Source organism: Scatophagus argus, chromosome 9 (assembly GCF_020382885.2).
Source record: "Scatophagus argus isolate fScaArg1 chromosome 9, fScaArg1.pri, whole genome shotgun sequence".
Classification (NCBI taxonomy): Eukaryota; Metazoa; Chordata; class Actinopteri; family Scatophagidae; genus Scatophagus; species Scatophagus argus.
In genome coordinates this window covers 12,970,363-12,994,958 of record NC_058501.1, presented here as the reverse complement: position 1 = coordinate 12,994,958, position 24,596 = coordinate 12,970,363, and the positions used below count along the sequence as shown (strand labels likewise).

Here is a 24,596-nt window from a genome sequence, read left to right as displayed (position 1 = left end):
TACCAACTGTGTCATCACTGTAGTAGTTATCAGATTCTTTACACACTACTGAATAGGAATGCATAGCTTGCTGAAGAGCCACTTTTGAATCTTCATTATGCATGTGGTCCACTATACAACTTTCATAGAAGGAATCCGGGTTGACTCTGCTATGACAGTGGGCCAATGGACCATTCTGATCTCTGAGCACTATACACCGCTTCCTGTGACTGGAGACAACCTCAGGAACAGGATGTGCATGCAAATCTGCGTCATCGACCTCCCGGTTACAGCCAGTACAACAGTTCTGATCCCCATCAAAGAGGCGGTAAGCCTGAGCAAACTCCACACTCGTCTTAGTGGGAGGGGATGCAGGCATGGGTACGGAATACTCATCTTGAGGATCACCATTGAAATTCCCACACAGCCCATAGACTTTGCCCTTGTAGAGTGGATCCAGTTTAATAAGAACAGTGCAGTTCTTATCAAAGACTACATGCATACCGAAGTCAGTTTTAAGTAGAACTAGGCCTTCCTTGTATGAAACCTGGATTTTACCCCGTAACAGATCAACAGGAATATAACTCACTTTACCATTAACCTAGGGGAAAAAAAGTAAAAAAAAAAAAAACTTGTCAGAGACAAAAGTAAAACCTGAGCATCTTTGTCATCCAGAAACAGACATTTACTTACAAGCACGCCGCCTTTTTTACTACTGAGCTTGATAATGAACCCATAAGTTTGTACAGAGACCTCCAGTGTGGAAGACGCAGCTCTGCTTCCAATACAGTCATTCTTCTCAGACACACTAAAGGGTGTAAGACCATGTGCTGTGCCTTTGCTGGCTGCGAGCAGATAGGTACAGGTACCCTTAAAGTTATACTTGAGACCATCGAAGGTGTGGTAGTGGTGCCCTCCCCAGGCCCAGCACAGACCCTGAAGGCTCTCACAGACAGGCACACCACTTTTCAGGCAACATTTCTCAGTTTCATCACATAGTCCCTCACATGGAGCTGTGTTTGGCACTCCTTAAAGAAAAGTTTTAACATGAAAAACAATGCATGCACTTGCAAGAAAAAAAATATCTAAATTTGTTTTTTCAACTTTAATGCTCACCATCCTTTTGACAAACCATGATTCCATCTGAAATTACACAGCTGTGCCTCAGAGGACATGAGTATTCCTCACAGACAAGAGGTGGCCCACAGGTGCAGTTAACAGTACAGTTTTGTAGCAGTTTGCTCTCAGAGACCTTAAAGCAGAAACAATGCAAAATTTAAAAAGAAAAGTAAATGGCATTAAGTCAAGAGCTTAAGTATTAATTTGAAACAAATGGTCAAAGTAACAGTAATTATTTCTGACCTTAAACCTCCTTCCATCCTGTACGCAGCCACAATGCTCTGCTGGTACACAGACATGGCCGTCATAAAGGTGTCCAGTATTACACTGGCAGCCCTCCTCACAGTCCCTGGTGCACTGTACTGTCTGACTTATCTCAGGGCACAGCGTAGAGCAGGCATTGGTACATTGGCTATAATGGCTGAATTGAGGACACGGATAAGCTGTAAAATAAAAACAGTCAGTCTTAAGAAAAAAAAAAAGGTATATTTTACTGCATTTTAATCATTTCACATTCCAAAACAATATATCAAGCTGTTAAACTTACCACAGCCTGTCGTGTTCATCCAGTGGTCAACCGTTGCTCCTGCCACCTTACATGCTGCCTCATAGGCCCACAGTGCATCACACAGAGCCCAGCGTTGGCCTTGTGCCACACAGAGGTTTTTTAGGCAGAGTGAGTAGTATTTCTGTGGACATACTAAATGGTGACAAGAGGAGAAGGGACCCCTGGGATGGGTGAGAGAGCCACAGTACAGGTTAGAGGTGTACTCTGGCATAGTGGACTGGCAGAGCTCATAGGTGCCGTCATGTGTGTCCCTGCAGGATGAATTAATATCAGATAACTTCCATGATGGCCCAAAGATGTCAGGATCAGAGATCAAAGTGCCATTGGGCAGCTGCAGGTCATCTGAGGGATTGTCATTGTAGTTCCCACAAAGGCCACAAGTTGTCTGGTGATAAAGTTCAGGGATCTTGACCAGAATGTGGTTTCGTAGGTCTGAAATAAGCTCAACTGACTGTGGGGTCTTGATGGTTACCCAGCCATTTCTCTGATGCACAGTGACATTGCTCTGCGAGAACGGCAGGTTCTCAAAAACTCCATTTACCTGGGTGAAAGAATTCGCTGTTAAACATGATATACAATACAATTTGTATATTGCGCTGTGCGTTACTTCACAGCGCATGTTAAAAGATGAAAAATAAATCATGTTGAAGGCTGTGAAATCATTACATAAATTACCTGAATTTTTCCAGGAAAAGCTGCTGATGTCTTCAAAAACATTTTATTGACCTGCAGGTAGATCTGTCTGCCCTCACTACGGTTGCCTTGTGCAGTTATCAAAACAGGCACCACATCCAATATCTTGAGAGAGCATGTCTGCACCAGGGTGTAGTTACATGAACCGTGAAATTCAAATGTCTGTCCATCAAACGTGGTGTATTGGGAGCCATCAACAGAGCAGTGCGCAGCTTTGGATTTGGGGTGGCAACCTTGAACACCCCTAATAAGCTTACACTCCTCATCCTCTCCACAGGAGACATTTCGACAAGTCATATGTCCCCCTGCATGGCATAAACAGCTTTGTTCACATGTTGACACCTCCTGTCCTGCCCTGAGGTATTCTCCATGGTGAAAGCAGCCACAGTTTTCTGGAGAGACACAGCGGTTGCCACTATGGACTAAACCTGCTTCACAAAAGCAGTTCTCCTCAGTGATTGGAGGCATCTCTAACGTTTTATTCTGCCAGCCAAGGCAGAGGTGAACAGAAGCAGAACTCATGTTGTAACTGGTGCTGGAGGGACAGGATGGGTCTGTAGAGATACACAGAGACATGAGTCACTTAGGACAGGAGACAGTGGAAAATGCTGTAAAGGTTAAGGTTGACCAGTGATGCATTAGTACCATCTAGTGGTCCAGTAGCACCTGAAAGGTTGTGGCCTTAATATCAATGAGTCATAGCGCTCTGTATGCCATTTATTCTCACTCTCTCTCAAGTTTCAAAAGATACAAGGAAACAAACTTTGTTCAAGTACCTACAGGCATATGTCTAATTTGTATGCAAATAACATCCATGTTAAGTGATCAATAACAATATAAACATGATGAAGTGGCATCAGCAAACTCGCCATATTTCATTTAGTGTGCAATGATGCTGAACTCCAAACAGCACATAAACAATTGTAGAGGATATTATTTAATTCACTTGCACAACAGAGCTGGGAGCACATGAACACTCACGGCAGAATCCAGGACTTCTCCAGGCATAAACTGTAGCCTTGTGGGAAAGGCAGACTGCAGTATACTCTGCCAGGGAGTGACATAGTGCAGGCTGGAGACCTCCGTGAAGACACAGGTCACTGACGCAGTGCCTGTAAAAGCTGGAGGGGTCCACTTTGCCATGACAGTGTCTGAATGGTCCATTAACTTCCAGAATCTTCCCACAAGACTCCGGGTCAGAGAAGTGGGCCAGACGCTCTGATGAACATTTTGGATAACTTCCTCCTAGACAGCCTTCCACACACCAAGGATTCTGCCCTCTTCTCCAAGCTTTTGCAAAATGCTCAGGGGTGAGATGCTCCTGAGTCCCAGTTAATGTGAGGTCATCAGCAGGATCAGAGTTCAAGTTACCACAAAGGCCACAGATAGCATTAGCATATTTACTGGAGAGACTAATGCTAACTCTGCCTTCTATGCTGAGACTCAGCTCAAAGCCGACATCTGTGTAGATGTAAGTGTGCAAACCCAAAGAGAAAGCTAGTGCAGTAGGGCTGAAGTGACAGGGCATCCTCCTTTTGACACCATCAACCTGCAGGGGGTGCCAAAATTGCATTTTAACATCAGCACAGGGCAATGCATTTTCATAGGCTTTGTAAAATTAGGCAAAATTATTAGATAACATATGGTGAGAAATACAAAGCAATAACTCACCTCTATATTCTCAGTGTTTTTGCTGTTCAGCTTCACAAGCACGCCACTCACATTGACCAGGACATGAAGTGCTGACTCCAGGTGTCCATCAGTCTGTATGTCAACCTGGATGGCATCAAGGCCTTGTTCCTGTCCACACATTCCCACTAACTGGTACTGACAGGTGCCATGGAAATCATAGTCATACTGATCAAAAGTGACCATGTGATGACCACTGTACATGCATGTCAGCTTTGTGTGCCCCATGCAGCTTCTGACACCATCTTGAAGACCGCAGTATTCATCTGGTCCACAAGAATCAGAATGGCACCGCGTCTGGTGTGTGTGGGGGTCGCAAACACACTGTTCAGTGCACTCCTCATCGGCCCAGAAGATCTGGTTGCTGTGGTAATGGTAGCCATTGTGAGAGCAGCCACACTGGGACAAGAGGACACAGGTGTCACCCTCTAGAACGAACCCTGGGTCACACTGGCAGGTCTCAACACAAGCCAATGTGCAGGGCCTTGAACTGAATGGTTCTTGACAAGTGGCAGGGCAGGCTGTGCCACAGGACTTATAATGGCTATTCAGTGGGCAGGACATGGCTAATAGGGATATATATGAAAGGAAATAAAAGAAAAAAAAATAAAAAGAGAGAGAAAATCAGTAACTCCAGCACATTCCTGACACTGTATACATTTAATACAGGCAGTTTATGCTTTTCAGTGCAAGTGGGAACCTGACTTATTAAAAAGGTATTTCAGATCTGTTTTTTTTTTTTTTTTTTTATGAAGGTGTCAGTGTAGTCTTGTATGAAAGCACATCAGCAGAGAAAAATAGAAACAAGACACCAAACAAGTTGTATTCTTTCAAATCAAATTCAAAGACTTCTAACACAAATGAACTTACGGCAGAAGGTGCTATTTCTCCACTCTCCGATCTGGATTTGGGCATTTTGGCAGGCGGCAGCATAGGCCTCCAAGATCAGGCAGAGGGCCTTCTGAGTGTCCTTACCAGAGCACAGGTCAAATATACTCACTGCTGTGGAGATTTTACTGTAACTAACAACTTCACGGCACAAGTAGAATGGATTTTGTGGTGACCAGATGTACTCTTGCAAGGAAATCCACTGACTGGCCACATTTTGCTCCTGTAGTTGTTGAGCAGAGCACCGTGGGCATGCATCTCCACAATCTGCTGTACACTGAGCTTCTTGATGAGGACTTCTCCAGCTCCAGCCAAAGGTGGTGGCATCAACAGCCTCACCCTGCGGGGTCCTGAGGTCATCCTCTTTTATGCCATTATTATTCCCACACATACCATAGACTTCTGTTTTATTAAAGAGGAGGATGATTGCAATATGAGAGAAGTCGTACTTAATTTGGATCCCCAAAGTAGTATCCACAACAGCAAAAATGCCCCTCTGATAAATCTTCACAAGTCCAAACAGCAGAGTGACAGGCATCAGCCTTTTTTTGCCATTTATCTGTTGAGAGAACAGTTTGTACACAATATTTCAGAATTAATTGTTCCAATCAATATTGTGGTGAAATTTTTAACCCTTGTGGCTTGATGCATCTATCCTACAAAGATCCACAAGTGACTATTTACAAAGGCTATATTGAATTAATTACAATTGACTTTCACTAAATGATGACACGTAAAAGTCACTTACCCAAGCATAGCCTTTCTCCCCTCTGTAGATAGCAATGTTGTTTTTGGACACTTTGACATGAATAGCTTTCAGCGAGGAAGCTTCATTTGGGGTCCTGTCTTTCTGTACACCAACCCAAAATGTCTCACTGGTGTCACTGGGTATCTGGATCAGAGTGTAGGTACAGTTTCCTTGAAATTCAAACACCTTTCCATCAAAAGTGTAGAAGTGGGCACCTCCCAGTATCCAACACTGGGTTTGCAAAGGTTGGCTCCGGACACCACAAGTCTCACCATTCTCACAGACTTTATCATTTTCAGCTGATAAAAGAAAAAAAAAAGTAACATTAATGGCAGCTTAGGTAGAGATGCCTGCAAATAATTGGCCTTTATAAAACAAATGCTGTAAATAGGTCAATTAATGAATAAATTTCAGATACAAATTTGCTGAGTTTTGAGTGTAAATATTCTGTAGTTGTAGACCAACAAAAACTGCAGTACTAGGATGGCAAATGTTAATACATATTTGTGTATTTCCATTTCATGCCATACCTTCACAAGGATAAGTAAAAAAACTAAGTGGTGTATTACTGCTGATGATTGACAAGCGGTGTAATCATGCTCAAACCCCCAGGCAGACAGATTTAAGTACATAATGAACTACACAAACAGGCAAAGGTTTAACCTCATTTAGATTAAAAGACAGGACATGGAAAAAAACATTTGTTTTTCTGCCTGGGTTGCTTTGCAACCTTATACATACCCGAAAATGACGTAAAATTTGATAACGCAAGAACGATGAACAACTGTTGGCCTGTGAGCAAATGTAACGCAACCCAGCAGAACCAGCTGGGCCTACCTTTCCTTGCACAGCCCCAGGTATTGTTGAAGGTGCAGCTCTCGCCCTTGGGGCAAGAGGCTGGCTCACAGCACATAGTGGCAGTGGCAGAGCAGTTACATCGCTCAGAGCATCCCTCAGTCCACGACAGCTCCCCGATCTACATAGAATGATGAGTCACTGTTGGTATGAGTTACCCAACTGTTCTCCTGGAGAATACAAAGGCCCAGGATTTTGTGATCACTCATGCCACACGCACAGGTGAGGCATAAGTATGCTTGGCCAAAACATTAATGACTCACTTAATTTAACAGTTAATGGAATAACTAGGGCATGTCACTTAATGAGCTCAACTGTGGAAACATGTTTATGACCGAATCTGCAGTGGGGTCACAAGTAAATTTGTCATCACAGCACACACCCTCAGTGAACCAATAAGAAGTCAAACCTTGCTGCATTGTTCCAGTCAGATCACATGCTACACATACAGTTTCAATGGATTAAGAAAAATTGTACATGAATTGCTGTGATAAAGTAAAAAATGAACAGTTGGCATAAGCTAATGTGCACTCACCTCATAGTAGTGCCCATGATAGAAGCAACCACATTTCTCAGCTTTGACACAGCCATTTCCACTCTGCACGTATCCAGAGTCACACTGACATCCTTCATAACAGGCCCACGGGCAGGCAATATCGGGAAGAATACCACAGGACTCGGGGCATGCACCGACACATATATTGTAGCGAGAATTTTCAGGGCATGAGATCACTGCGGAGGGGAAAAAAAGACAGTCCAACTAACCTTACATCAATCTGACAACTTCACTGCAGAGTTTGCCAGAGCTCTACAAGTGCAACATAAGCCTCTGAGTAGACTTGTACAATTTATATTCACTGGCATACCACAAAATACTGTGAAACACATGTATACATAGGAAAGCCTAGATTAATAGCACTTACTGCACTTCTTATTCCTCCATGGTTTGACTTTAGCTCCTGCTTCCTGGCATGCATATGTATACTCCCTCAAACTACTGCAAAACAAGTCCTCATTACCATTAGACAAACATAAGTCATTCACACAGTTCTGAAAGAAGGGCTCTGGATCCACAGTGGAGTGGCATCCACTAAATGATCCTGTAGGAGCAAGCAGCATGCCACAGAAGTTAGCAGATCCAAATTCAGCTGCCATTGTTGAATTGCATGCTGAACAGAGATGACACTCTTCAGTGCACTTTGTTCCAGGTGGTGAAAGTGACCAGGAAGATGCAAAAATGGAGACATCACTTGCAAGGCTGCCATTTTGGCTATGTTTGTCTTCTGGGACAATAGAGCTGATGCCTCCACACAAGCCACACATTTTTACATGAGAGACTTGAATCACTATTTGTATAAGGTTAGGCCCTCCATAAGTGACAACAACCCCTGTGTCAAGAACAACACGAGTCAGGAAGCCAAAATGAAGTATCGCTATGCGATCTAGCTGGACAGGAAGACTCCACAAAACACCATCAATCTGGAAAATGAAAAATATTGAAGTTACAATCAAGGCACACTAAGCAGTTTGTGTAAATGTACAACTGCTTACCTTTACTTTTCCCAAATGTTCCGCCTCCAGTGAAACATTCACTCCGTGCGACGTGAGATACAGTTGTCCTTGCTGAATAACAATAATGGGGCCAGACTTGTCACAAATCTGGGACAGAACGTAACGGCAGCTTCCCATATTAAAGTGAAAGCTATGCCCATCATAACTCTTAAAGTGTCTGCCACCTGTGACTGTGCATTTAACAGGTTGAGATGCATGGCATGCTCTGTGGCCATCTTGGATTGCACATTTTGATCCCTCTGGACATGTGTGGTTTGTACATTGCACTTTGTTGTGGCTCACACAGACACAGCGCCGATGACAGTGCTCTTCAGGGTAGAAACTCTCATGGATTTCATAGTAAACTCCATTGTAAATGCAGCCACACTGATGGTTTGGTACACATTCCCCAGCACTGTGAAAGAAACCAGGTTTGCAGAAACAGCCCTCTTTGCATTTCTTTGCAAGGGGACTTGAGTTTTCTATACAGACAGACATGTGACTGGAGCAAAGGTGGTATTCACTATTAGGTGGGCAGGAGAGATCTAAGAGTGGGGGGGGAGAGAAAAAAAATCTCATTTAAAATGAATGTATACATCTTAAAAATAATAATAATTCTGTTACTTACCACAAAAGTTGGAAGCCCTCCACTCATCCACAATAGCTCCCATTTCTTGACATACAGCAACATAACTTGAGAGAATCAGACATAAGTTAGTGTGGTTGCTAAAGCAGAGGTCATGAACACAGTTAACATAAAAATCTTGTGGATCAACCGTTTTGTGACAGCTCTGAAATGCTCCCTCTGCATCCAATAGCCGTCCGCAGAAATCTTTTCCCTGATAAAGAGCAAGATCTCGTGAGTCACAACCTGATGTGTTCACAGGGACATCCACACATTCATGCCGACTGCTTGTTTGCCAGTTTCTAACAGCCTGAGAGCTATCAGATTCATCATCGGGCATCAGATCATCTTCTGCATTACCATTAAAGTTCCCACACAGGCCACAGAGATTACCAGAGAAAATCCTTGGCATTTGAACAGTCAGGACATCAGGGTGGTGCGTCAGAACAATGCCAAAGTCAGTCTCTATACACTTTGAGAGTCCACTCATATAGAGCTTTACTTTGCCTTGGCTCAACATCAGTGGAAAACGCAGTAGCAGACCATTTACCTGGAACAAGTGGAAATGTTAACACAGCAAGTGGTGAACATTAGAGTCTGTCTAAATGTAATACAGCAAGCACATAAACCTACCATAACCCTGTCACTCCAATCATTTGACATCTCAATGGAATAACCAGACACTGCCATTTTAACATGTCGAAATGAAACATTTGTAGCATCCCTCAACTGTTGCTGGACCTCCACGCTAAAGTCTTCTAGATCACCCCAGGAGGGGCAGTGAGAAGTGAGAAGGTAAGTACAGTTGCCATAGACATCAAAATTTCGCCCATCAAAGGTGGTATAATGAGGATCTCCTTTGGCTATGCACACCCCAGGCGCATCCATGTGACAGTCAAGAACTCCACTGAGAAGCTTGCACACTTTACCATCCTGGCAATGAGCTTGAGTACACATAACTGTCTTGGAGTTGGGCTGGCAGACACATTTCTCACTGCACTGTTCGTCAATCCAGAAGTTCTCCTTGGGAAAATAGTAGGAACCTTCATGAAGACAACCACATTTGCTATGTGGCACGCACTTCCCACCACTCAGAAGATACCCTCTGTTGCACTGGCATGATTCCACACAGGGCAAGGTGCAATTATGATGAGCCTCTGGGTAAGCACAGGTAGCAGGGCAAGCTGAACCACAGATCTCATAGTGACTGTTCACAGGACATGCCATAGCTGTGAGAGGAACAACATACTCCATGCCATCATCAATTAAATATATGTAATATACATTATTATTATTAATTTTAAGACTTACAGCACTTGGCAATGGTTCTCCAGTTTTGCACTCTGGCCCCAGTCTTCTGGCAGATGTTGGCATAGGCCGTCAAGATCTTGCACATAGAAGATGCTGCTTCATTAACACAGAGGCTGTTTGCACAACTATGAACAAACGGCACTGGATCAATATACGCGTGACAATTGGCAAAAGGTCCACCACTCTTCTGCAGTAAAGTGCACCCAATCATAAAGGAGTTGCCTTTTCTGCCAGGAAAAGACTTTGTTTGGCTTTCAGTGCACACTGGACATGATGCAGCTGTACCACAATCCTCAATACAGGAACCTTTGCCACCGTTTGCCACCCATGGGAGGGAAAAATCAACAGTCTGGGTCTTATCAATGCCGTTTGTGGTAAATATACCACCTGAAGAGCTCTGATTAGCATTTCCACACAAACCACACAGGACTCCAACCAGCTCTGGGGAAGCTTCGACCTGGAGATGGTGCTTCCAGTCATACTGCACAGCCAGGCCAAACGAAGTGTTCAAGATGACACTGGAGCCACTTGGATAAAAGTTCAGGAGACCATTTCCCAGAGTGAGGGGCAGGTTCCTCTTCTGTCCATTAATCTACAAGTTTAAATGCAAGAACAGACAATGTACATGAATGCTTAACAGATACAAAATGTATATTTTAAATAAGCTCTGTACTCACCCTAACATGATGTTTGTCTTCTTTAACAATGGATATATTAAAGCCCTGGGTGGTTATCTGCACCATGTGGATGGTGGAGACAGTGGCACTGTTCAAATATGCTCTGGCTATATTAATCTGCAGTGGAACAGAAGCATTTAAGCCTGGACAGGTAGTTTGAACTAAAGTGTAGTTACAGTTCCCCTGCAGGACAAAATCTCTTCCATCAAAGGTGCGATAATAAGAGTCACCCCATGCAGAGCATATTTTCACTTTCAAAGAACACAGTGGTTTTCCATCTTTGATAGAGCACTTCCGTTTGTGACCACAGTGCACCTCCTCACAAGAAGCAGCTGCTGAAGCAGAAGTGTATAAAACGAATGTAAATGTCACATGGATTAACAGCGACACAATGCTCAACATGTAATGCAAAGTCATTCAAAAAGTTCAAATACATACTTTTCTCACACACTGCCGGATATAGTTGTCTGTTTAAGGTGCTCAGATAGTGTCCCACATCCATCTCTGTGAGAGGAGAACTGGTCTCTGCATTCTCAAGCAGCTGAACAAAGTTGGGCTCCTGGGGAAATTTACCAGACTTAAAATATCTATCACTGTTATCTTGCTGTGCACTCATTTCTCCTGAATCAAACATAGGGACAGTGTGACAGAGATCATCAACAGATGGCAGCACAACGAAAGTCGAAGGACGCTGTGCATTGCCATGTCTGAAGTAAACGAGTTGAAGAGGGCTGTCACAGGTAACGTGGATTTTATCTGAGGTCTCAAGCGGGACAGCCTTCATAACACCACCAACAAGAGACACATCATTTCGCCCGGTGCTGGTGTTAACGTCCATCTCAGAGTTCATAGTAGCAAGTGCCAGCAGGAAACTGGAACTCATTCCTGTGTTTACCAAAGGAGGGATAACATAATCAAAACTCCAGTGAGGGACTGGTTTCAGATCAGCAAAACCATACACACAAGGCCCAGGTGTGTGTTTGGAGCAGGTAAAACCAATCACGACACCCACAGCATGTTGGGAGTTCATCTCTGAACCAGAGAGGCTGGAGTTGCTTTGGAGGTAAACACTCTGCAGTACCCCTATATGCAACTTAAGGATATCACCTCCATGGTACATATTGCCTTTAAAGTACACTTCCCCAGAGAGGAAGATATCCACTGTGGTCTCGTGGTCTGAGCTTGTGATCACCATCTGGCTGACAGCAGTGTGCTTCAGGAAGTGAGGAGTAATGGGATAGTAGTGGGTCCCCCAGGAGGACACATCGTGAAGGAGGCTGTGGTCACAACCAGTATGTGTACAGAATGAAGCGAGGACTGTAACAGGCCGTAAAGACTTCACACTGAGAAGGAAGGAGGAGTGATCACTGGTCATTCCCACCGAAAGTGGCAAGAGAATCGTCTTTGACTGGCTGGCAGAGAGGAAGATGTGTTGCAAGAAGCTGCTTTCCAGAACCTCCACAGTAACTGAGGTCCAAACATCAGTGGCTGTGATGGTTATTTGATGGCTAACATTTGCTGCTGCGTCATTATGAGGTGGAAACATCATCAGAAACTTTCTACCAGGCTTGGCCCCAGACAGGCCTGCAGGAAAGAATATAAAATTGAGTTACACATATTATTCAATATTAAATATTTCAATATGCTCTCACACCACAACTGTAGCACATGCATCTGGAGTGAACAATAATATGACTGGCAAACAAAGATGGACTGTTCTGACTGCAGTTAATGATTTTATGACAACTCTGAAGTGATAACATCAACTTGCTGCAAGCACTGAGCAAATTTCCCAGCGTGCACAGCAAGTCCTCTTGTGTAAGAGATATGACTGGTGGTGTCAGATTTCAACAAGCTCAGCAGCCAATGGAAAACACAGTTCCTTGTTCCTGACTGAGTACACCTGTGTTAATGTGCGCCCACACTCCAGCAGCTTCTATGATAACAAGGATCTTGCTGAAGAAACAACATAGCAGCAGTGTATGAGACAACCCTGAACAACAGCTCATTTCAATGTAAGTTTGCCTTTCAGACAATATTTTAAATGAGTATGAAGTTACTTTCATTAAACTACAGTTTTTTTTCTACATATTGAGTAACTTTAGCACAAGCTTATGTTGTATGGATTGTCACTGCAAATGTTAATAGTTCATATGAAATAATAACAAATGGATAGTATTTTTAACTCAGCAAGCCATTGGGACAAAACAGGCTAACTGCTTTTTTGTGATTAATATTTATTTTACAATCTAATGACATCCCAATGCAGAGACCTAAGGGTTTCCTAACGCACCAATTACTGACCATAATTCCCTGTAACAATGCACAGATTAGTATCGTTTGTTGTTCCACGGGCTGGGACATAACCACACCCCATTCATCACTCAATACTAAACAAATAGAGATTCTCAAGGTACACAGCAGAACTGTTGGAACTTGAGTGTTGCAGGTAAAAGAGGAAGAATGACCTAAGGTTAATTCAAGTGTGCTGAAAATATTGAGATAGAAGGTGCAGCTAGAACTTGGACATGGCCGAGTGAAGAAAGAACTAACTGCAAAACTTTGGCTGTACTGTGATGCTGGTGCCCATTACCTTTGACTCTATTTTTTTTTTTTTTTAAATTGCAGTCCAACACAAACAAAAGCCATGCCACTTACCAAGTCCCAAGAGGCATAGCTGGAGCAGCAGAACAAACTGCATTACTGCACTGAAACACAAAAACTTTACATGAATGGCCCAAGTATATCAATTCAGTTTTTTTTTCCTACAACTGATAGATTTTAGGCTGTGTGCATGTTTAGGAAAACGCCAAACATCGAGACTCAAGCAACACGCTGCCACAAAAGAAAGTAGGGACATATAGACAGACAGCCTATTAACACACCTGTCCCTGATAAGACACATATGAGCCTGTCAGTCAGGGTATGTGGACGTCATCATCTGTCGACTGAGAGAAGTGCAACTGCCAGGTGTTCCGCATTATAATTATCATCAGAGGAAATCTTATATTGTATATTATATATAAATGTTATTAAAAATGGTCACGACTCTTCCTTGCAACTTTTGGTCCATTTCGATAATCACCGGTCATTGTTCAACTTTACCGGAAATCAGAACAAGTTGTATATTTTTGAGTGCTGCTTTTAGTTTCCTCAGTGTTGCCGTAAGCGATTGCAGTATCTTAACCTTGTTTTCAGGAAATGCTAAGAATGAGGTGGCAGTGAATCCCCTTTGTACGCGAGAATGAAGTCTTGCACTGACACACACAAACTTTTTCCTGTAAACAAGTCCGCTCGGCTGTGGCTCATCAACCGGCGTAACGTTACGGCTACGGTGATTTTATAACCTTGATTTCTACTGACTGGAGTACTACACATTTTGCTATATTGCTGTATTTTTTTTCCTGTGTTGGTAGGTTATTCGTCATTTTAAATGTTGTCAGTACTTGGCTGCAATGTAATAATTGAAAAGTACTACTAGTGCACATGTGCCTATAAGCTTCCTTTAAGGGGGCAGGTCACAAAAGCGTGGGGTTTTACGTGCTTACGGACTTTTTTTTTTTCACTTCCTGTGTGTCTGTGTGCGTCTGTGTGCAAATGTCATTCAGTCTCTTGGTAAGTGCTTATTTCACCTAAATATTAACTTGCGAATAAATAACAAAGGGTTTCTGATGTTGTTAGTCACGTTGTTTGGACAAAGAGTGTCCGTGGTGAATCAGACACACCAAATATTTACCTTTTACAGTATTTTTTTAAGATATTGTGATGCTCGTTTCTCAGTGGAGAGATGAGGCTGCATTTCAGATAAACTGGTGTGGGAAAACCCTCAGTGTGACTGGGACAGGTCTTGCGATAGCGCTGTTAACAAAACAAAGAATAACAGCTTTGTCTCCATCTGATAACCAAAAAAAAATATCTTAACCTGTAAGCTGCACAGAGTCCTGTATGTCCTGAATGTGTTTGTTGCTGTTTTGGAGAAGATAGAGGCTGAAAATGCCAACATTTTGGTGCGACTGTAAAATCATATTTGGTCATTGAGGCTGATTGTGGGTTGTGTGGCATATTTATACACACACGTGGGGGGATGGCCTTAATATAACATGGCTGACATATTAAGACGGTCTCATATCCTGTTAGTTGGTTTAGGCCACTGTTGGTTTGATGATCAACAAGTCATCCACAGACCACTTGTATTGGAAATAACTGCTTAGTTGTCAGACTCGTTGCGTAACGATGGTGGATAGCTCACTGGTTTGTGTGGCACAAACTGAGGTATTGTGACTCTTCTCTTACTTTTTTTTTTATTTCATCATTAATTTCCTTGTTATTTTGTTTGCGGTTTGTTTGTCACAACGGGGTATGTTATGTTAAAGGAGAAAAGGAACATCACTTGCATAAACAGCTCTTGGAAAGATGGCAGAGTTGAGTCAACATTTCGATAAGAATATTTTCTCTCTTCACTGATCCAGAATAAGCTACTACTTTTATAAAATTGAGTGTCAATGAATAACAAATGAGCCGAGTGTTTTTTCTCTCCCTTTCTCACTCACTGTTTTTCCTTGCTTTAGTTTTGACACATCTTCACAATAACAAGTTTTTGTTCACTATCCTCTCTCTCTTTTTTTTTTCCTCTTCATTTTTCTCCGGCTTGTGTTCATTTTCCTATCAACTCTCTAGGCCATAGTAATATCTTTGCACTTAGTGATCTTTATCGCTGGTGTCAAAGTCATCTCGATGATGCACAGTGGTTGAGCAGAGGGTTGTTATCAGTGAGAGCGGATAAGAGATAGTCTGAGTCTCTGCAGGTTTTGTTTATGTGGTGTACATGCAGTAAACCTCTGTTTGTTTGTGTGTGAGTGTGTGTGTTTTGTTGATACAGATTGTACTGGGTGGGTTTTAAGGAGTGGAAAATGTTCATCATTCAAAATTAAACCTGGTAAACAAGATTTAGGTGTACTGTGGGCTGGCCGGCCAGACAGGTATGAGATTCAGGGTTAATCCTGTCAGTAGAAAACTGCATTGGAAGAAAATGGAACAAAAACAAGACACATTCACCCTCCAGCAACAGCAGCGCATGCCTTATACTCTGCCTTTCTTGCAGCACTGCACTCCAATTTTATTATTTGTAGATTTCTGCATTTACCTTCTATGATCTTTGCATCTCTAACCAGAAGGCAGCTGGCATGTCTGCTTTATAAGCAAGCCCCTGGTTATTATATGTTGCAAATTGGGTCTGGTATTAAAGAGCAAATTCAATTGGCATTCAAATGTACAAGAATATATTACCCAATTTGAAAAATAATACAGGCGTCAGGAGCCATTTTGATACAGAGGCAGTGGACTGGGTTGATAAATATTTCCAAATTGGATCAGCTTATTATTTCACCCAAAGCGACTCTGAAAAGCAAATTGGATACAGAAGGGGATTTTATTTGCAGCTTCTCAGGTTGTTTGCATTTGGAGATTTACTGCAGCTATTCAAGAGGCCAGAACAGCCCACACTACACTCCCTCTCAAGTCGGCCTCGGTTGTGTGATTAACATCTTTTTCCAATATTGTCAACCAAAATAGTTCTTAATGCTGTTCTGCTAATTTAGCATGAAGATAATCTTATTGTGGACTGGGCTGTACTCATTCCTGTGCGGCCCTACAGGGTGGACATTTGTCTCACAAGAAAGTCTGTGGACATCAACTACTATGGCACCATTTATAGATGTGATTAGATCTAGATTAGATCTATTAGTGATTTTTGCCTTGGTACCAAGGTGTCAGACCATGGCATTTCACAAAGCTGTCGAAAACCTTATTGAAAGAATGAACTTCTGTTTATTATTCTCTATTCTTAATGCTGTTGCCTCCTTCTCTTTTCATTTCCATTCACCAAATAGGTGATTTGAATGTACTTGGCATACAGTGAGCATAATGTACTTCCTTAAATTGCAGTAACAAGTAAAATAAGTAACTGCTGCTTTGGGGATGGGGGGGTGTTATATAGTTTGCACATTAACAATGCAGGTTACTTCAGTTCTTTTCCACATAGTCGTTAACAATGGAGGAAACAGGGACACAATGGGCATGGCTAACAATGACGGGCCACCTACAGTATAACATATGGCACAAAGGTCAGTGGGAGAGTTCTCTGTGTTCACAGTATCAAACATCGCATGAGTGCCTGTTGGTTCTTGAGCCAATGCCAAGCTCAGTGGCTAAATCTGAGCCTTCATCCGGGACCTCCACTGGAGAAGAAGTCATTCTCATGTTTTCCCGTTTAAAAATATCACCATTCATATTGTGTTGGATGCAGCTGGTGCTTTGTTTGGTGAGCTAAGGACATCTGTGTTTTACATCTATGTGGTGGCAATGGGGAACGGAGGTAGAGTTTGATTTGGGCCCGTGTGCCACAAGGAAGTTTTGAGATTTTGTCTTAATAAGAACAACAGCACATACAGGCTCACACATAAAAGGAAAATGTGACCAATGTAACCGCGTCACTGGGTTTTTGCGATCAGATAAAGTTTACAGATACGTCTATAATGAAGTGAGATGAATCTCAAACTTTTCTTTCCTACTGCATACAGAAACACTTTGACACTTTTATTGCTCAACACCTGGGGAAGGGAAGGGAAAATGTTGAATAGACATATGTTGCCAGCTGACTCTGACAGAAATCTTTGAACAGTTTTTCTGCTGAGCACTATGGGAAATGCAGTTGTCACTCACTGACCCTTTTGCCACCACCCACCTCAGATTACAATCTTGATTTGCATGCATGCTTTTAAACCAGTCAAAACAGTACAAGAACTTGTTGGGTTGGAATTTGGAGTTTTCCACTGACTAGCAGTATGTGATCCTGAAACTCAAAGTGCCAGAAAAGTCCCAATAATAGACAGCATTGCTGCTTTCCATCACACCCTGTCTCTAAACCAAAACACCAAGATTTCACACATCAATGGCTGAATATTAATGGCGGATATTTTTAACATTTCTCTTTCCCCTGCAGCATTTGAAGATGATGCGATTGCTGTTCCTGTGTCTGCTGCTGCTGCTGCCAGCCGCTACTGGTATGTTCTCATCTCTGTGACGCTTTCAGGTGATAAACATCTAATCAGGGTCTATGCATCCGAGAGCCAGCATGTTTTCCTCACCTACCTTCGTATGTGCACTGTTTGTGCAGATTACATTAGAGTTATACTACTGCCTAAAAGAGGAGGTGCTACAGTGAAGCAAAGTGTTTGCACATATAAGAATAACATTAAAGGAAAAACATTGTGAAATTAGCAACAGTATTCCCAACGCTGTTCTTTCATGGTATAAGGGGACACCAAAAAAAAACAGAAATTATACTCTACCAAATAGGTATTCAAATTTACCTTAGTCCAAATGCTTCTTGTGCTGTACAGACCACGCAAGAATCCTGTGAAATTAACAGCACAATGGAGCAAAATCAACATTAACCTTTGAAAACTTAATGTTGTGAATATATTCTAACTCTGTACCTGGTTTTTGCAGCTGTCTCAGAGGAGGATGAAGGATCAGCTGATGAAGGTAAGCAGGAGAAACAGGAGCACTTTATTGTTATCATGATGGCTGGATGGTAACTGGCTCTCAAATAAATATAAATAATAATATACGCAAATAAATACATTAAAAATAAATATTTAAGTCAAAGACTGCAACCAACACCAACATTTTTGTTCATTTGTTTTGAAAGGAATCGCAATAATTTTCATTCTCGGGTCCTTTTCTTGTTCCGACATGTTTCTCTCATGGTTATCAGCTACAATATTTTGTCCTTGTTTTGACTTGGGGTAAGTTTAGTGGGTCCTTTAGGCCATGCAAGTAATTAAGAGATGTCAAGTATTACACCAGACATGAACTATTGAATTCCACGTCAAAGAGAATCCAGTAGTATTTTGTCTGCTGAAAAAGGGGGAAAAAAAAACAAAACAAAACATTTTTGTAGGTGTTTGATTCTCAGCCGTCTACACATTTCAACTCACTGTAAACAAGAGCGCAACAGAGCGTCATGCCGTTACATGAATATGCTCACTTGAAACTCTCACCCATTTCTTACTGGTTTTCCTTCCTGATTTAGAGTTTCAGTTACGGGCTCTTTTGGTCCTAAAATGACTTGAAAACCTTTAAATTTTTTCCACTAACAGTTAGGCCTTGGTTGTTTGTTTGCTTACTTTTGACTAACCTGCGCTGCTGTAATGGGCTACTGGTGCTTGAATTTCCCTCGGGATCAATAAAGTATCTATCTATCTAATCTATCTATCTATCTATCTATTGCTGACAGATAAGAGGTGTTATTGATATACTGACTATTGTAGAGTAAAAAGAAATTCTTACGTTGTTATGATTTTTAAAATGTTAACACAGAGAAATGCCGTATATCTGTACTGTTTTTCTTTATAAACATCTTCTTGTTCTGCAGATGTGGATGATGAGGACTTAATTGAGGGGAAAACAGGTGAGTGTATTATATCATTTTCCACAAGAGGATTGGAGTTTAGTAGAATTTTTCAGTTTTATCGTGTGTTACACCCACAAACACTGTAATAGAAGCAGCCAGGGTAGAGTACGTGAAGGTTATGGCCTCTGTAATTATTGCCACTAAGTCACCATTGTGAGTAGGGTGCTCTAGGCCAGTGAGATATGTGAAGGGCCGTGGTCCCTGATGGCTTTCCCTCCTCTCAACCATTAAGCCCTGAATGAAATCAATTAGCTCCCTGGAGGAGCCCTACGGATTCTGCCGAAAGGCCAATGAACATGTCGACGTCTCCGCCATCCTGCCGGTCAGCTAATCAACATTGGCATTCTCATTCTCTCTCCGCGACTCTCTCTGTCACTCCTCATCTTCGCTTTGATGGACATTTGATAGAATTACAGATCTGTTTAGAGCAGGGCCACAGCCAGTTGGCTCTTGGAGAAGCAGCCTTTCTGCAAAGAGCTATGACTCTTCTGAATCCTTGACTCCTCTCCCCCACAAGCTCATTACATACACTTATTTAATTTCATACATTTAGTTTTCCATTTTCCTCAAATTTTAAATGCTACATACAAGTCAAAATGATTACTTGCATGACTAAAAGAATAGTCCGGCATTTCTTATTGACGGTTAAATGAGAAGATTGAGGTCACTCTTGTGTCTGTGTTGTAAATAAGAAGTTTTTCTTGGCAGGTGAACTTTGGTTTTTGTACAGATAAAACAAACAAAACAAACACGTGTGCTGATTAATGAGCTGAGGTATTGGTTGGAGGCTTGGCACTGTCACCCTCTGTTTGCAGTCCTTATGCTAAGATAAGCAAGACTGCTGGCTGTAGATTTCTATAAACCATTCGGATGTAGTAATAGAATCCATCTTTTTTTTTGTATGATTCCTTTAATGACTCCAATCCTCCGCTGAAACTCTCAAACAATTGTTTAGGCATGAATAGCGACATCTGTTCAACAATCTGAGCTCAGTGTAACTCGTGTTGTTTTGTTCTCTTTGACACTTACAGTGATACCACATGGTCGTAGCAACATTGGTTCTGACTCACTTGCAGGTAAAACTACAGGTACAGAAGAATCATCAGGTGAGAGAACTATGATTGTATTTAGCAACATACAGTAAAAGTACCAATGTCAAAATACGTAACGTTTTTATGTTTTGTCTTGTAGATCACTTCACCTTGATTGTCATCGTTGTAGCCGTGACCACATTGACTCTTTCAGTTGCAACGCTAGTCAGTAAGTATTCTGTGTTTTGTTGAGACATAATGTAGTGAAATGTGAAATAGTGGCTGCTGTAAAGGCTTTCGGCACTTGACTGGAATCGTTGTAGTGTTTGCCTTGTGAACATGAACATGAACTTTTTCCTTGCGTAGACATGACTTGTTTTTTTTTCTTCCTTGCAGCTATAATGTTAGTCAGACGCCACATGCACAGTCGGCAGCAAGGGTAAGGTCACGTTTTTTTCACTTTCAAACTTCATTTTTTTTGGTTGGGTTCCATTTACATTTTTTCATCTACATAATTTTCACACTCAACAAGAGTTGCAACACATTTATTTTCTTTCTATGGCCTCTCTGTACCTATGATATCAGTGTCTTAGTGAAAAAAACATGTTCCACTTTACGCTACGTCAGCCTGCGGGTGACAGAACCAGTCTGGTGGGTAACAGCCTTTCTGCTGTCCTGCCAATTTCCCTGACTTCAACCAACTCATCAGCATCAAAACTAGGGGAAAAACACTCCGGTGGCATCCACCCATGTGAGCCTGTCTGGACTTGTGCAGCAATTAGTATCACAACCTGAGGCCACTTCTGAACACTCCCTACCTCTCAGCCTTTCCATCTTATTCATCAAACAGTAGCCTTAAGACAGTGCCACTGGGTCTGTATGACTGAATGGGACAGGACCAAACCTGTCCCAAAGCTTACCTCATGAACTGAGGTCTGAACTGACTACTCAGAAATAAAACAATACTGTAAATATGATCCTGGCGTCATGACAACAATCTGCCAACAGCAATCAGACAGCAGAACAGCCTAAACCAGTTATACAGAGAGAGATGTCTTTTTAACTCCCTTTCCACACTTTGCAGAAATCCGTCCTAGAGCTAATTGCGGTTAAATAAGCAGAGTAATCAGGTTTCTCTCCTTCTGGGTTGCAGTAATATATGACCTGCAGGTTAGGTCAGAGGGGTTATGTGGGTGGGTGGGGGTGTTCAAAATCATCTCGGTGATCTCCAAGCAGCAGGGAGAACAGCCGTTGTGGAGCAGACACCCAAGACAGTCTACAAGGGTTAAATTCCTGTGCAGGATTACTGGCTGCCTCCTGGGGCTGCAGTCAGCTCTGGCAGTGTTTGGTGCTGACTGATCGCTCTGCTGAAAAGAGGCTTAATCACACAGCAACCTCTGCCTTGTTGGATCAACAGTGCCTTGCCAGGTTTATAAGTCCTACCTAGGGGTGAGCTGTGTTTTGAGGTGATGCAGTCATCGTGCACCTGTCAGAGCCCTGCAGCATGAGGCAGAGGTGTCGTTTCCTGAATTCCGACACGCAGGGATGTTTTTTCAGTCTTTCTGTTAACAAACTGAGAAAGAACCTAAAAATATCTTAAACGTGACATACTTCTGCTTTTGCCCTGTCTCACCCCTCCTGTCTCGCCCCTCTCTCTCTTTTCAGGATCTACTCCGTGCCTACAGAGCAGGACCACAAAGGGGTCTAGTTCCCGGTGGAGGAGCAGTCCTAAAACCACACAAGAGAGGAGCAATGCACCGGACTTGTGTCATCTCCTACTCTTTGACTCAGGACAGTTGACACTTCTTTGCACAACAGCTTGCTTCACACCATTCAATTCATTGCTCGCTCCTTAGTCTTATGAAACATATGCAAAAACATATGTGTTTTTTTTTTTTCCTGTTGTATACTTCTGTCTTTGTCCCAGCCATTTTTACTCCACATATACACAATTTAGCCCAGGACACTTGGAACACATTCAACCCTTTTAATTGGATTCTATTTGAGGAATCCAAATCAAAGCCAGTGAATATGGCTTAAAGCTTCTTTTGTTAAAAGGGATAATTTAGCACAGCCAGAGCCCCCCTCCCCCCTTTTTTTACCACCTGAAACAAGAAATTATTCCTACCAGCTATGCAGTGAAATCTGTATTGCATTTGATTCGGTGCGTGCAGAACAGACCTGTCTGTGTGAAATGGCTGATGACTGAGACAAACCATGCTAATCCACATGAAGCCAGCCCAGTGCTCACTTCATTCTCCTATTCACTTGTCTGACATCTTCTGTTCCTGGCCCATTAGGAATGACAGGAGGCAGTGCAATAGCAAGATAAAAACCTGTTCCCCTTCACCTCAACCTCGGTAAAAAAGAAACGAGTGGAAATGGCCAGTATGAACGTCGTCTTGTAAGGCAGCAAATTAATCGACCGCCATGAGTGATGATGTTTTCTTTTCCTCCTCTCTTTTTCTTTTTGAAAGGCGTTCACTACAGTCTTGCAGATTGTAAATAGCTCTCTGAATGCTGTACAGAGTTAGATTAATGCCTCACACACTGGCACAGAGGAGCTGGGGTGAGGGAGGGACAAAAGCTCACAAATCAAAATAGAAATGTTGGGGGGGTGATTGGGAAAATACCAACAATGCCTTTGTTTCATTCATACAGCGCATGATGACTTCGGTTTTAATTTTAAATGGAAATCAATTATGCCTTGTGAAAGAAAGCGTTCTTTCAAAGAACCCAGGACACACTCTTCTCTGGATTTGTTCTAATACTGAGAAGAGAACTTTCTGTGACAACGGTCGAAGGGGAGGGGGACACAGTCCTATTCGACAACAGTATTTTATTTCTAGCTTTATGAGTAGAATTTATAATGGAGTCGTCAACACAGGGAAGGGCTACATGGGGTTAAACACTGGATTTGTCAAAGCAAGATCTCCCTCTGCTCTTCCACTAAATCTTGCAGCTAATCTCACCACTGGGGGCAGGGCTTGGCTCCAGTCCAGCCAGAACTGAGAGCGAAAACAGTCGTGCAGTCACGTCTTCATCGGGGCTGTGCAGAGGCAAAGTGGCGATTTACTTAACACATATTGGCAGATGTGATTATTGTCTGTGCATATGTTTTACTGTTTGTATTTGAGCACTGTGTGTAAGATATGTATTACTTCTCAAAAGCGTAGCATTGCCCAGTCAGGATTCAATATTTGCCAGCATTTCAAAGGGAGGACAAAATTGGACAAAATTGCAGTACAAAACATTTCAGCTTTTCTATGCCTTTATAGTCTGTGTATTCTTATTTACTCATATTCACTATTTCTGTTGGACAAACCAACCACAATGCACTAAAAACAGTAGCAGAATATTCTCTTTGAATGCCTTTTCCATATTGTAGAAAGCAAACAGACTTAGTATTTGGTCCAGTCGGCTCCATGTGTTTAAAAACTCTTATTCCCTAATGTAAAGTGTCTCTGCTGTGACGCTTCTGATGTAAATGTAACAACATGTAGCTTTTTCTTTTTTCTTTAAAACTGGCTGATTGTTCATCTGTCCAGGCAAAAGTACAGCGAGAGCTCAGCACACAAAACACAGACACATAAAGATGTCTTCATCATCATCCCTTGGACGACACATGGGCAGCATTTAAAAAAGTGTCCAGACTAAGAAAACACAAACAAATACAGAAAACAAAGTTCAGTTGTGTTTTCTGTATCTGGCTTTGTTGTCTCACTTGTTCCTCCTGAAATGCTGCTCATGTGTTGCCAAATTGAAATTTTTTTTTTTTTTTGTTTTTGTTTTTTGGCATCTCATTAAGTAGCAGTTTATTGAGCTCTCAAGGCCACCATACTGAAGGTCTGACTTAGGGCAATTTTTTAAAAAAGTAATATATAATATATTGTATGTATTTACAAATTTACTGAGCTATGGATTGTGTCTCTTAATAGACAAATACTGTATTTGGCTAAATCGTCTTTTTATATACTTGTTGAGTTTAAGGGGTGATGTCTTCTCTCCTCTGTTCATTTATAAATTGTATGTTCAAAGAAAAAATTTTGGTATGTGGGAGTCAGTTATTTGCCGTTTATAAAAAATGTATCTTATTGTTATTGCAGCGAAAGAGTTTAGATTTGGACATATGCACTTGTGTATCCTGTATGTATTATTTGTGCCAAGAACATTCAAAATTTATCATCATTTAGTATATCCAAACGCGACCTTGTATCTCGCAATAAAACAGCTGCAGTGGGGGGATTGTATATCATGAACAGATTCTGTCTGCACAGCTGCTGTCGCCTTGATGTTCTGATAGCAATCAGAACAATGAATACTGCTGTATATTATGTAGGTAAGCTGAACTCTGAATTGCGTTGATTTTAACATTAAATCTGATCT

At 42.0% G+C, this 24,596-nt stretch overlaps 2 protein-coding genes across 7 annotated transcripts in view; one reads left to right on the top strand and one right to left on the bottom strand.

Moving 5' to 3' along the window:
• LOC124064772 (IgGFc-binding protein-like) overlaps positions 1–13,539 on the bottom strand; it is an 18,339-nt gene extending 4,800 nt beyond the window's left edge. The window contains exons 1-20 of one of the 2 annotated variants that reach the window (XM_046399526.1): positions 13,362–13,539; positions 11,142–12,287; positions 10,704–11,038; positions 10,027–10,618; positions 9,349–9,944; positions 8,719–9,265; positions 8,091–8,635; positions 7,463–8,018; positions 7,075–7,271; positions 6,522–6,660; positions 5,685–5,983; positions 4,919–5,495; positions 4,031–4,614; positions 3,341–3,908; positions 2,342–2,913; positions 1,646–2,207; positions 1,342–1,541; positions 1,096–1,231; positions 673–1,007; positions 4–580 (exon numbers count right to left, since the gene is read on the bottom strand). In XM_046399526.1, coding sequence (XP_046255482.1) covers positions 4–580; positions 673–1,007; positions 1,096–1,231; positions 1,342–1,541; positions 1,646–2,207; positions 2,342–2,913; positions 3,341–3,908; positions 4,031–4,614; positions 4,919–5,495; positions 5,685–5,983; positions 6,522–6,660; positions 7,075–7,271; positions 7,463–8,018; positions 8,091–8,635; positions 8,719–9,265; positions 9,349–9,944; positions 10,027–10,618; positions 10,704–11,038; positions 11,142–12,287; positions 13,362–13,404 — 9,106 coding nt within the window. In that variant the 5' untranslated portion in view covers positions 13,405–13,539. The remainder of the gene's footprint in view (positions 1–3; positions 581–672; positions 1,008–1,095; positions 1,232–1,341; positions 1,542–1,645; positions 2,208–2,341; positions 2,914–3,340; positions 3,909–4,030; positions 4,615–4,918; positions 5,496–5,684; positions 5,984–6,521; positions 6,661–7,074; positions 7,272–7,462; positions 8,019–8,090; positions 8,636–8,718; positions 9,266–9,348; positions 9,945–10,026; positions 10,619–10,703; positions 11,039–11,141; positions 12,288–13,361) is intronic. The other variant, XM_046399528.1, reaches the window with a different exon arrangement.
• Positions 12,580–24,596, top strand: si:dkey-262k9.2. 5 transcript variants are annotated; one of them, XM_046399534.1, is made up of 8 exons: positions 12,580–12,718; positions 17,704–17,764; positions 18,213–18,248; positions 19,141–19,176; positions 20,211–20,285; positions 20,371–20,439; positions 20,607–20,649; positions 21,876–24,596. In XM_046399534.1, the coding sequence occupies exons 2-8, from the start codon at positions 17,713–17,715 to the stop codon at positions 21,916–21,918; spliced, it is 354 nt and encodes a 117-aa protein (XP_046255490.1). In that variant the 5' UTR covers positions 12,580–12,718; positions 17,704–17,712; the 3' UTR covers positions 21,919–24,596. The 5 variants fall into 5 exon arrangements, with proteins under 5 accessions (XP_046255490.1, XP_046255487.1, XP_046255491.1 ...); XM_046399531.1 differs by lacking the exon at positions 12,580–12,718 and adding an exon at positions 13,677–14,037; XM_046399535.1 differs by lacking the exon at positions 12,580–12,718 and adding an exon at positions 14,003–14,115.

Coding starts and splice junctions, on each gene's coding strand:
- si:dkey-262k9.2 (XM_046399531.1), top strand. CDS start 13,948: ATGAAGTCTTGCACTGACACACACAAACTTTTTCCTGTAAACAAGTCC. Junction 18,249..19,140: donor TGAAGGATCAGCTGATGAAG/GTAAGCAGGAGA, acceptor CTTGTTCTGCAG/ATGTGGATGATGAGGACTTA. Junction 19,177..20,210: donor CTTAATTGAGGGGAAAACAG/GTGAGTGTATTA, acceptor TGACACTTACAG/TGATACCACATGGTCGTAGC.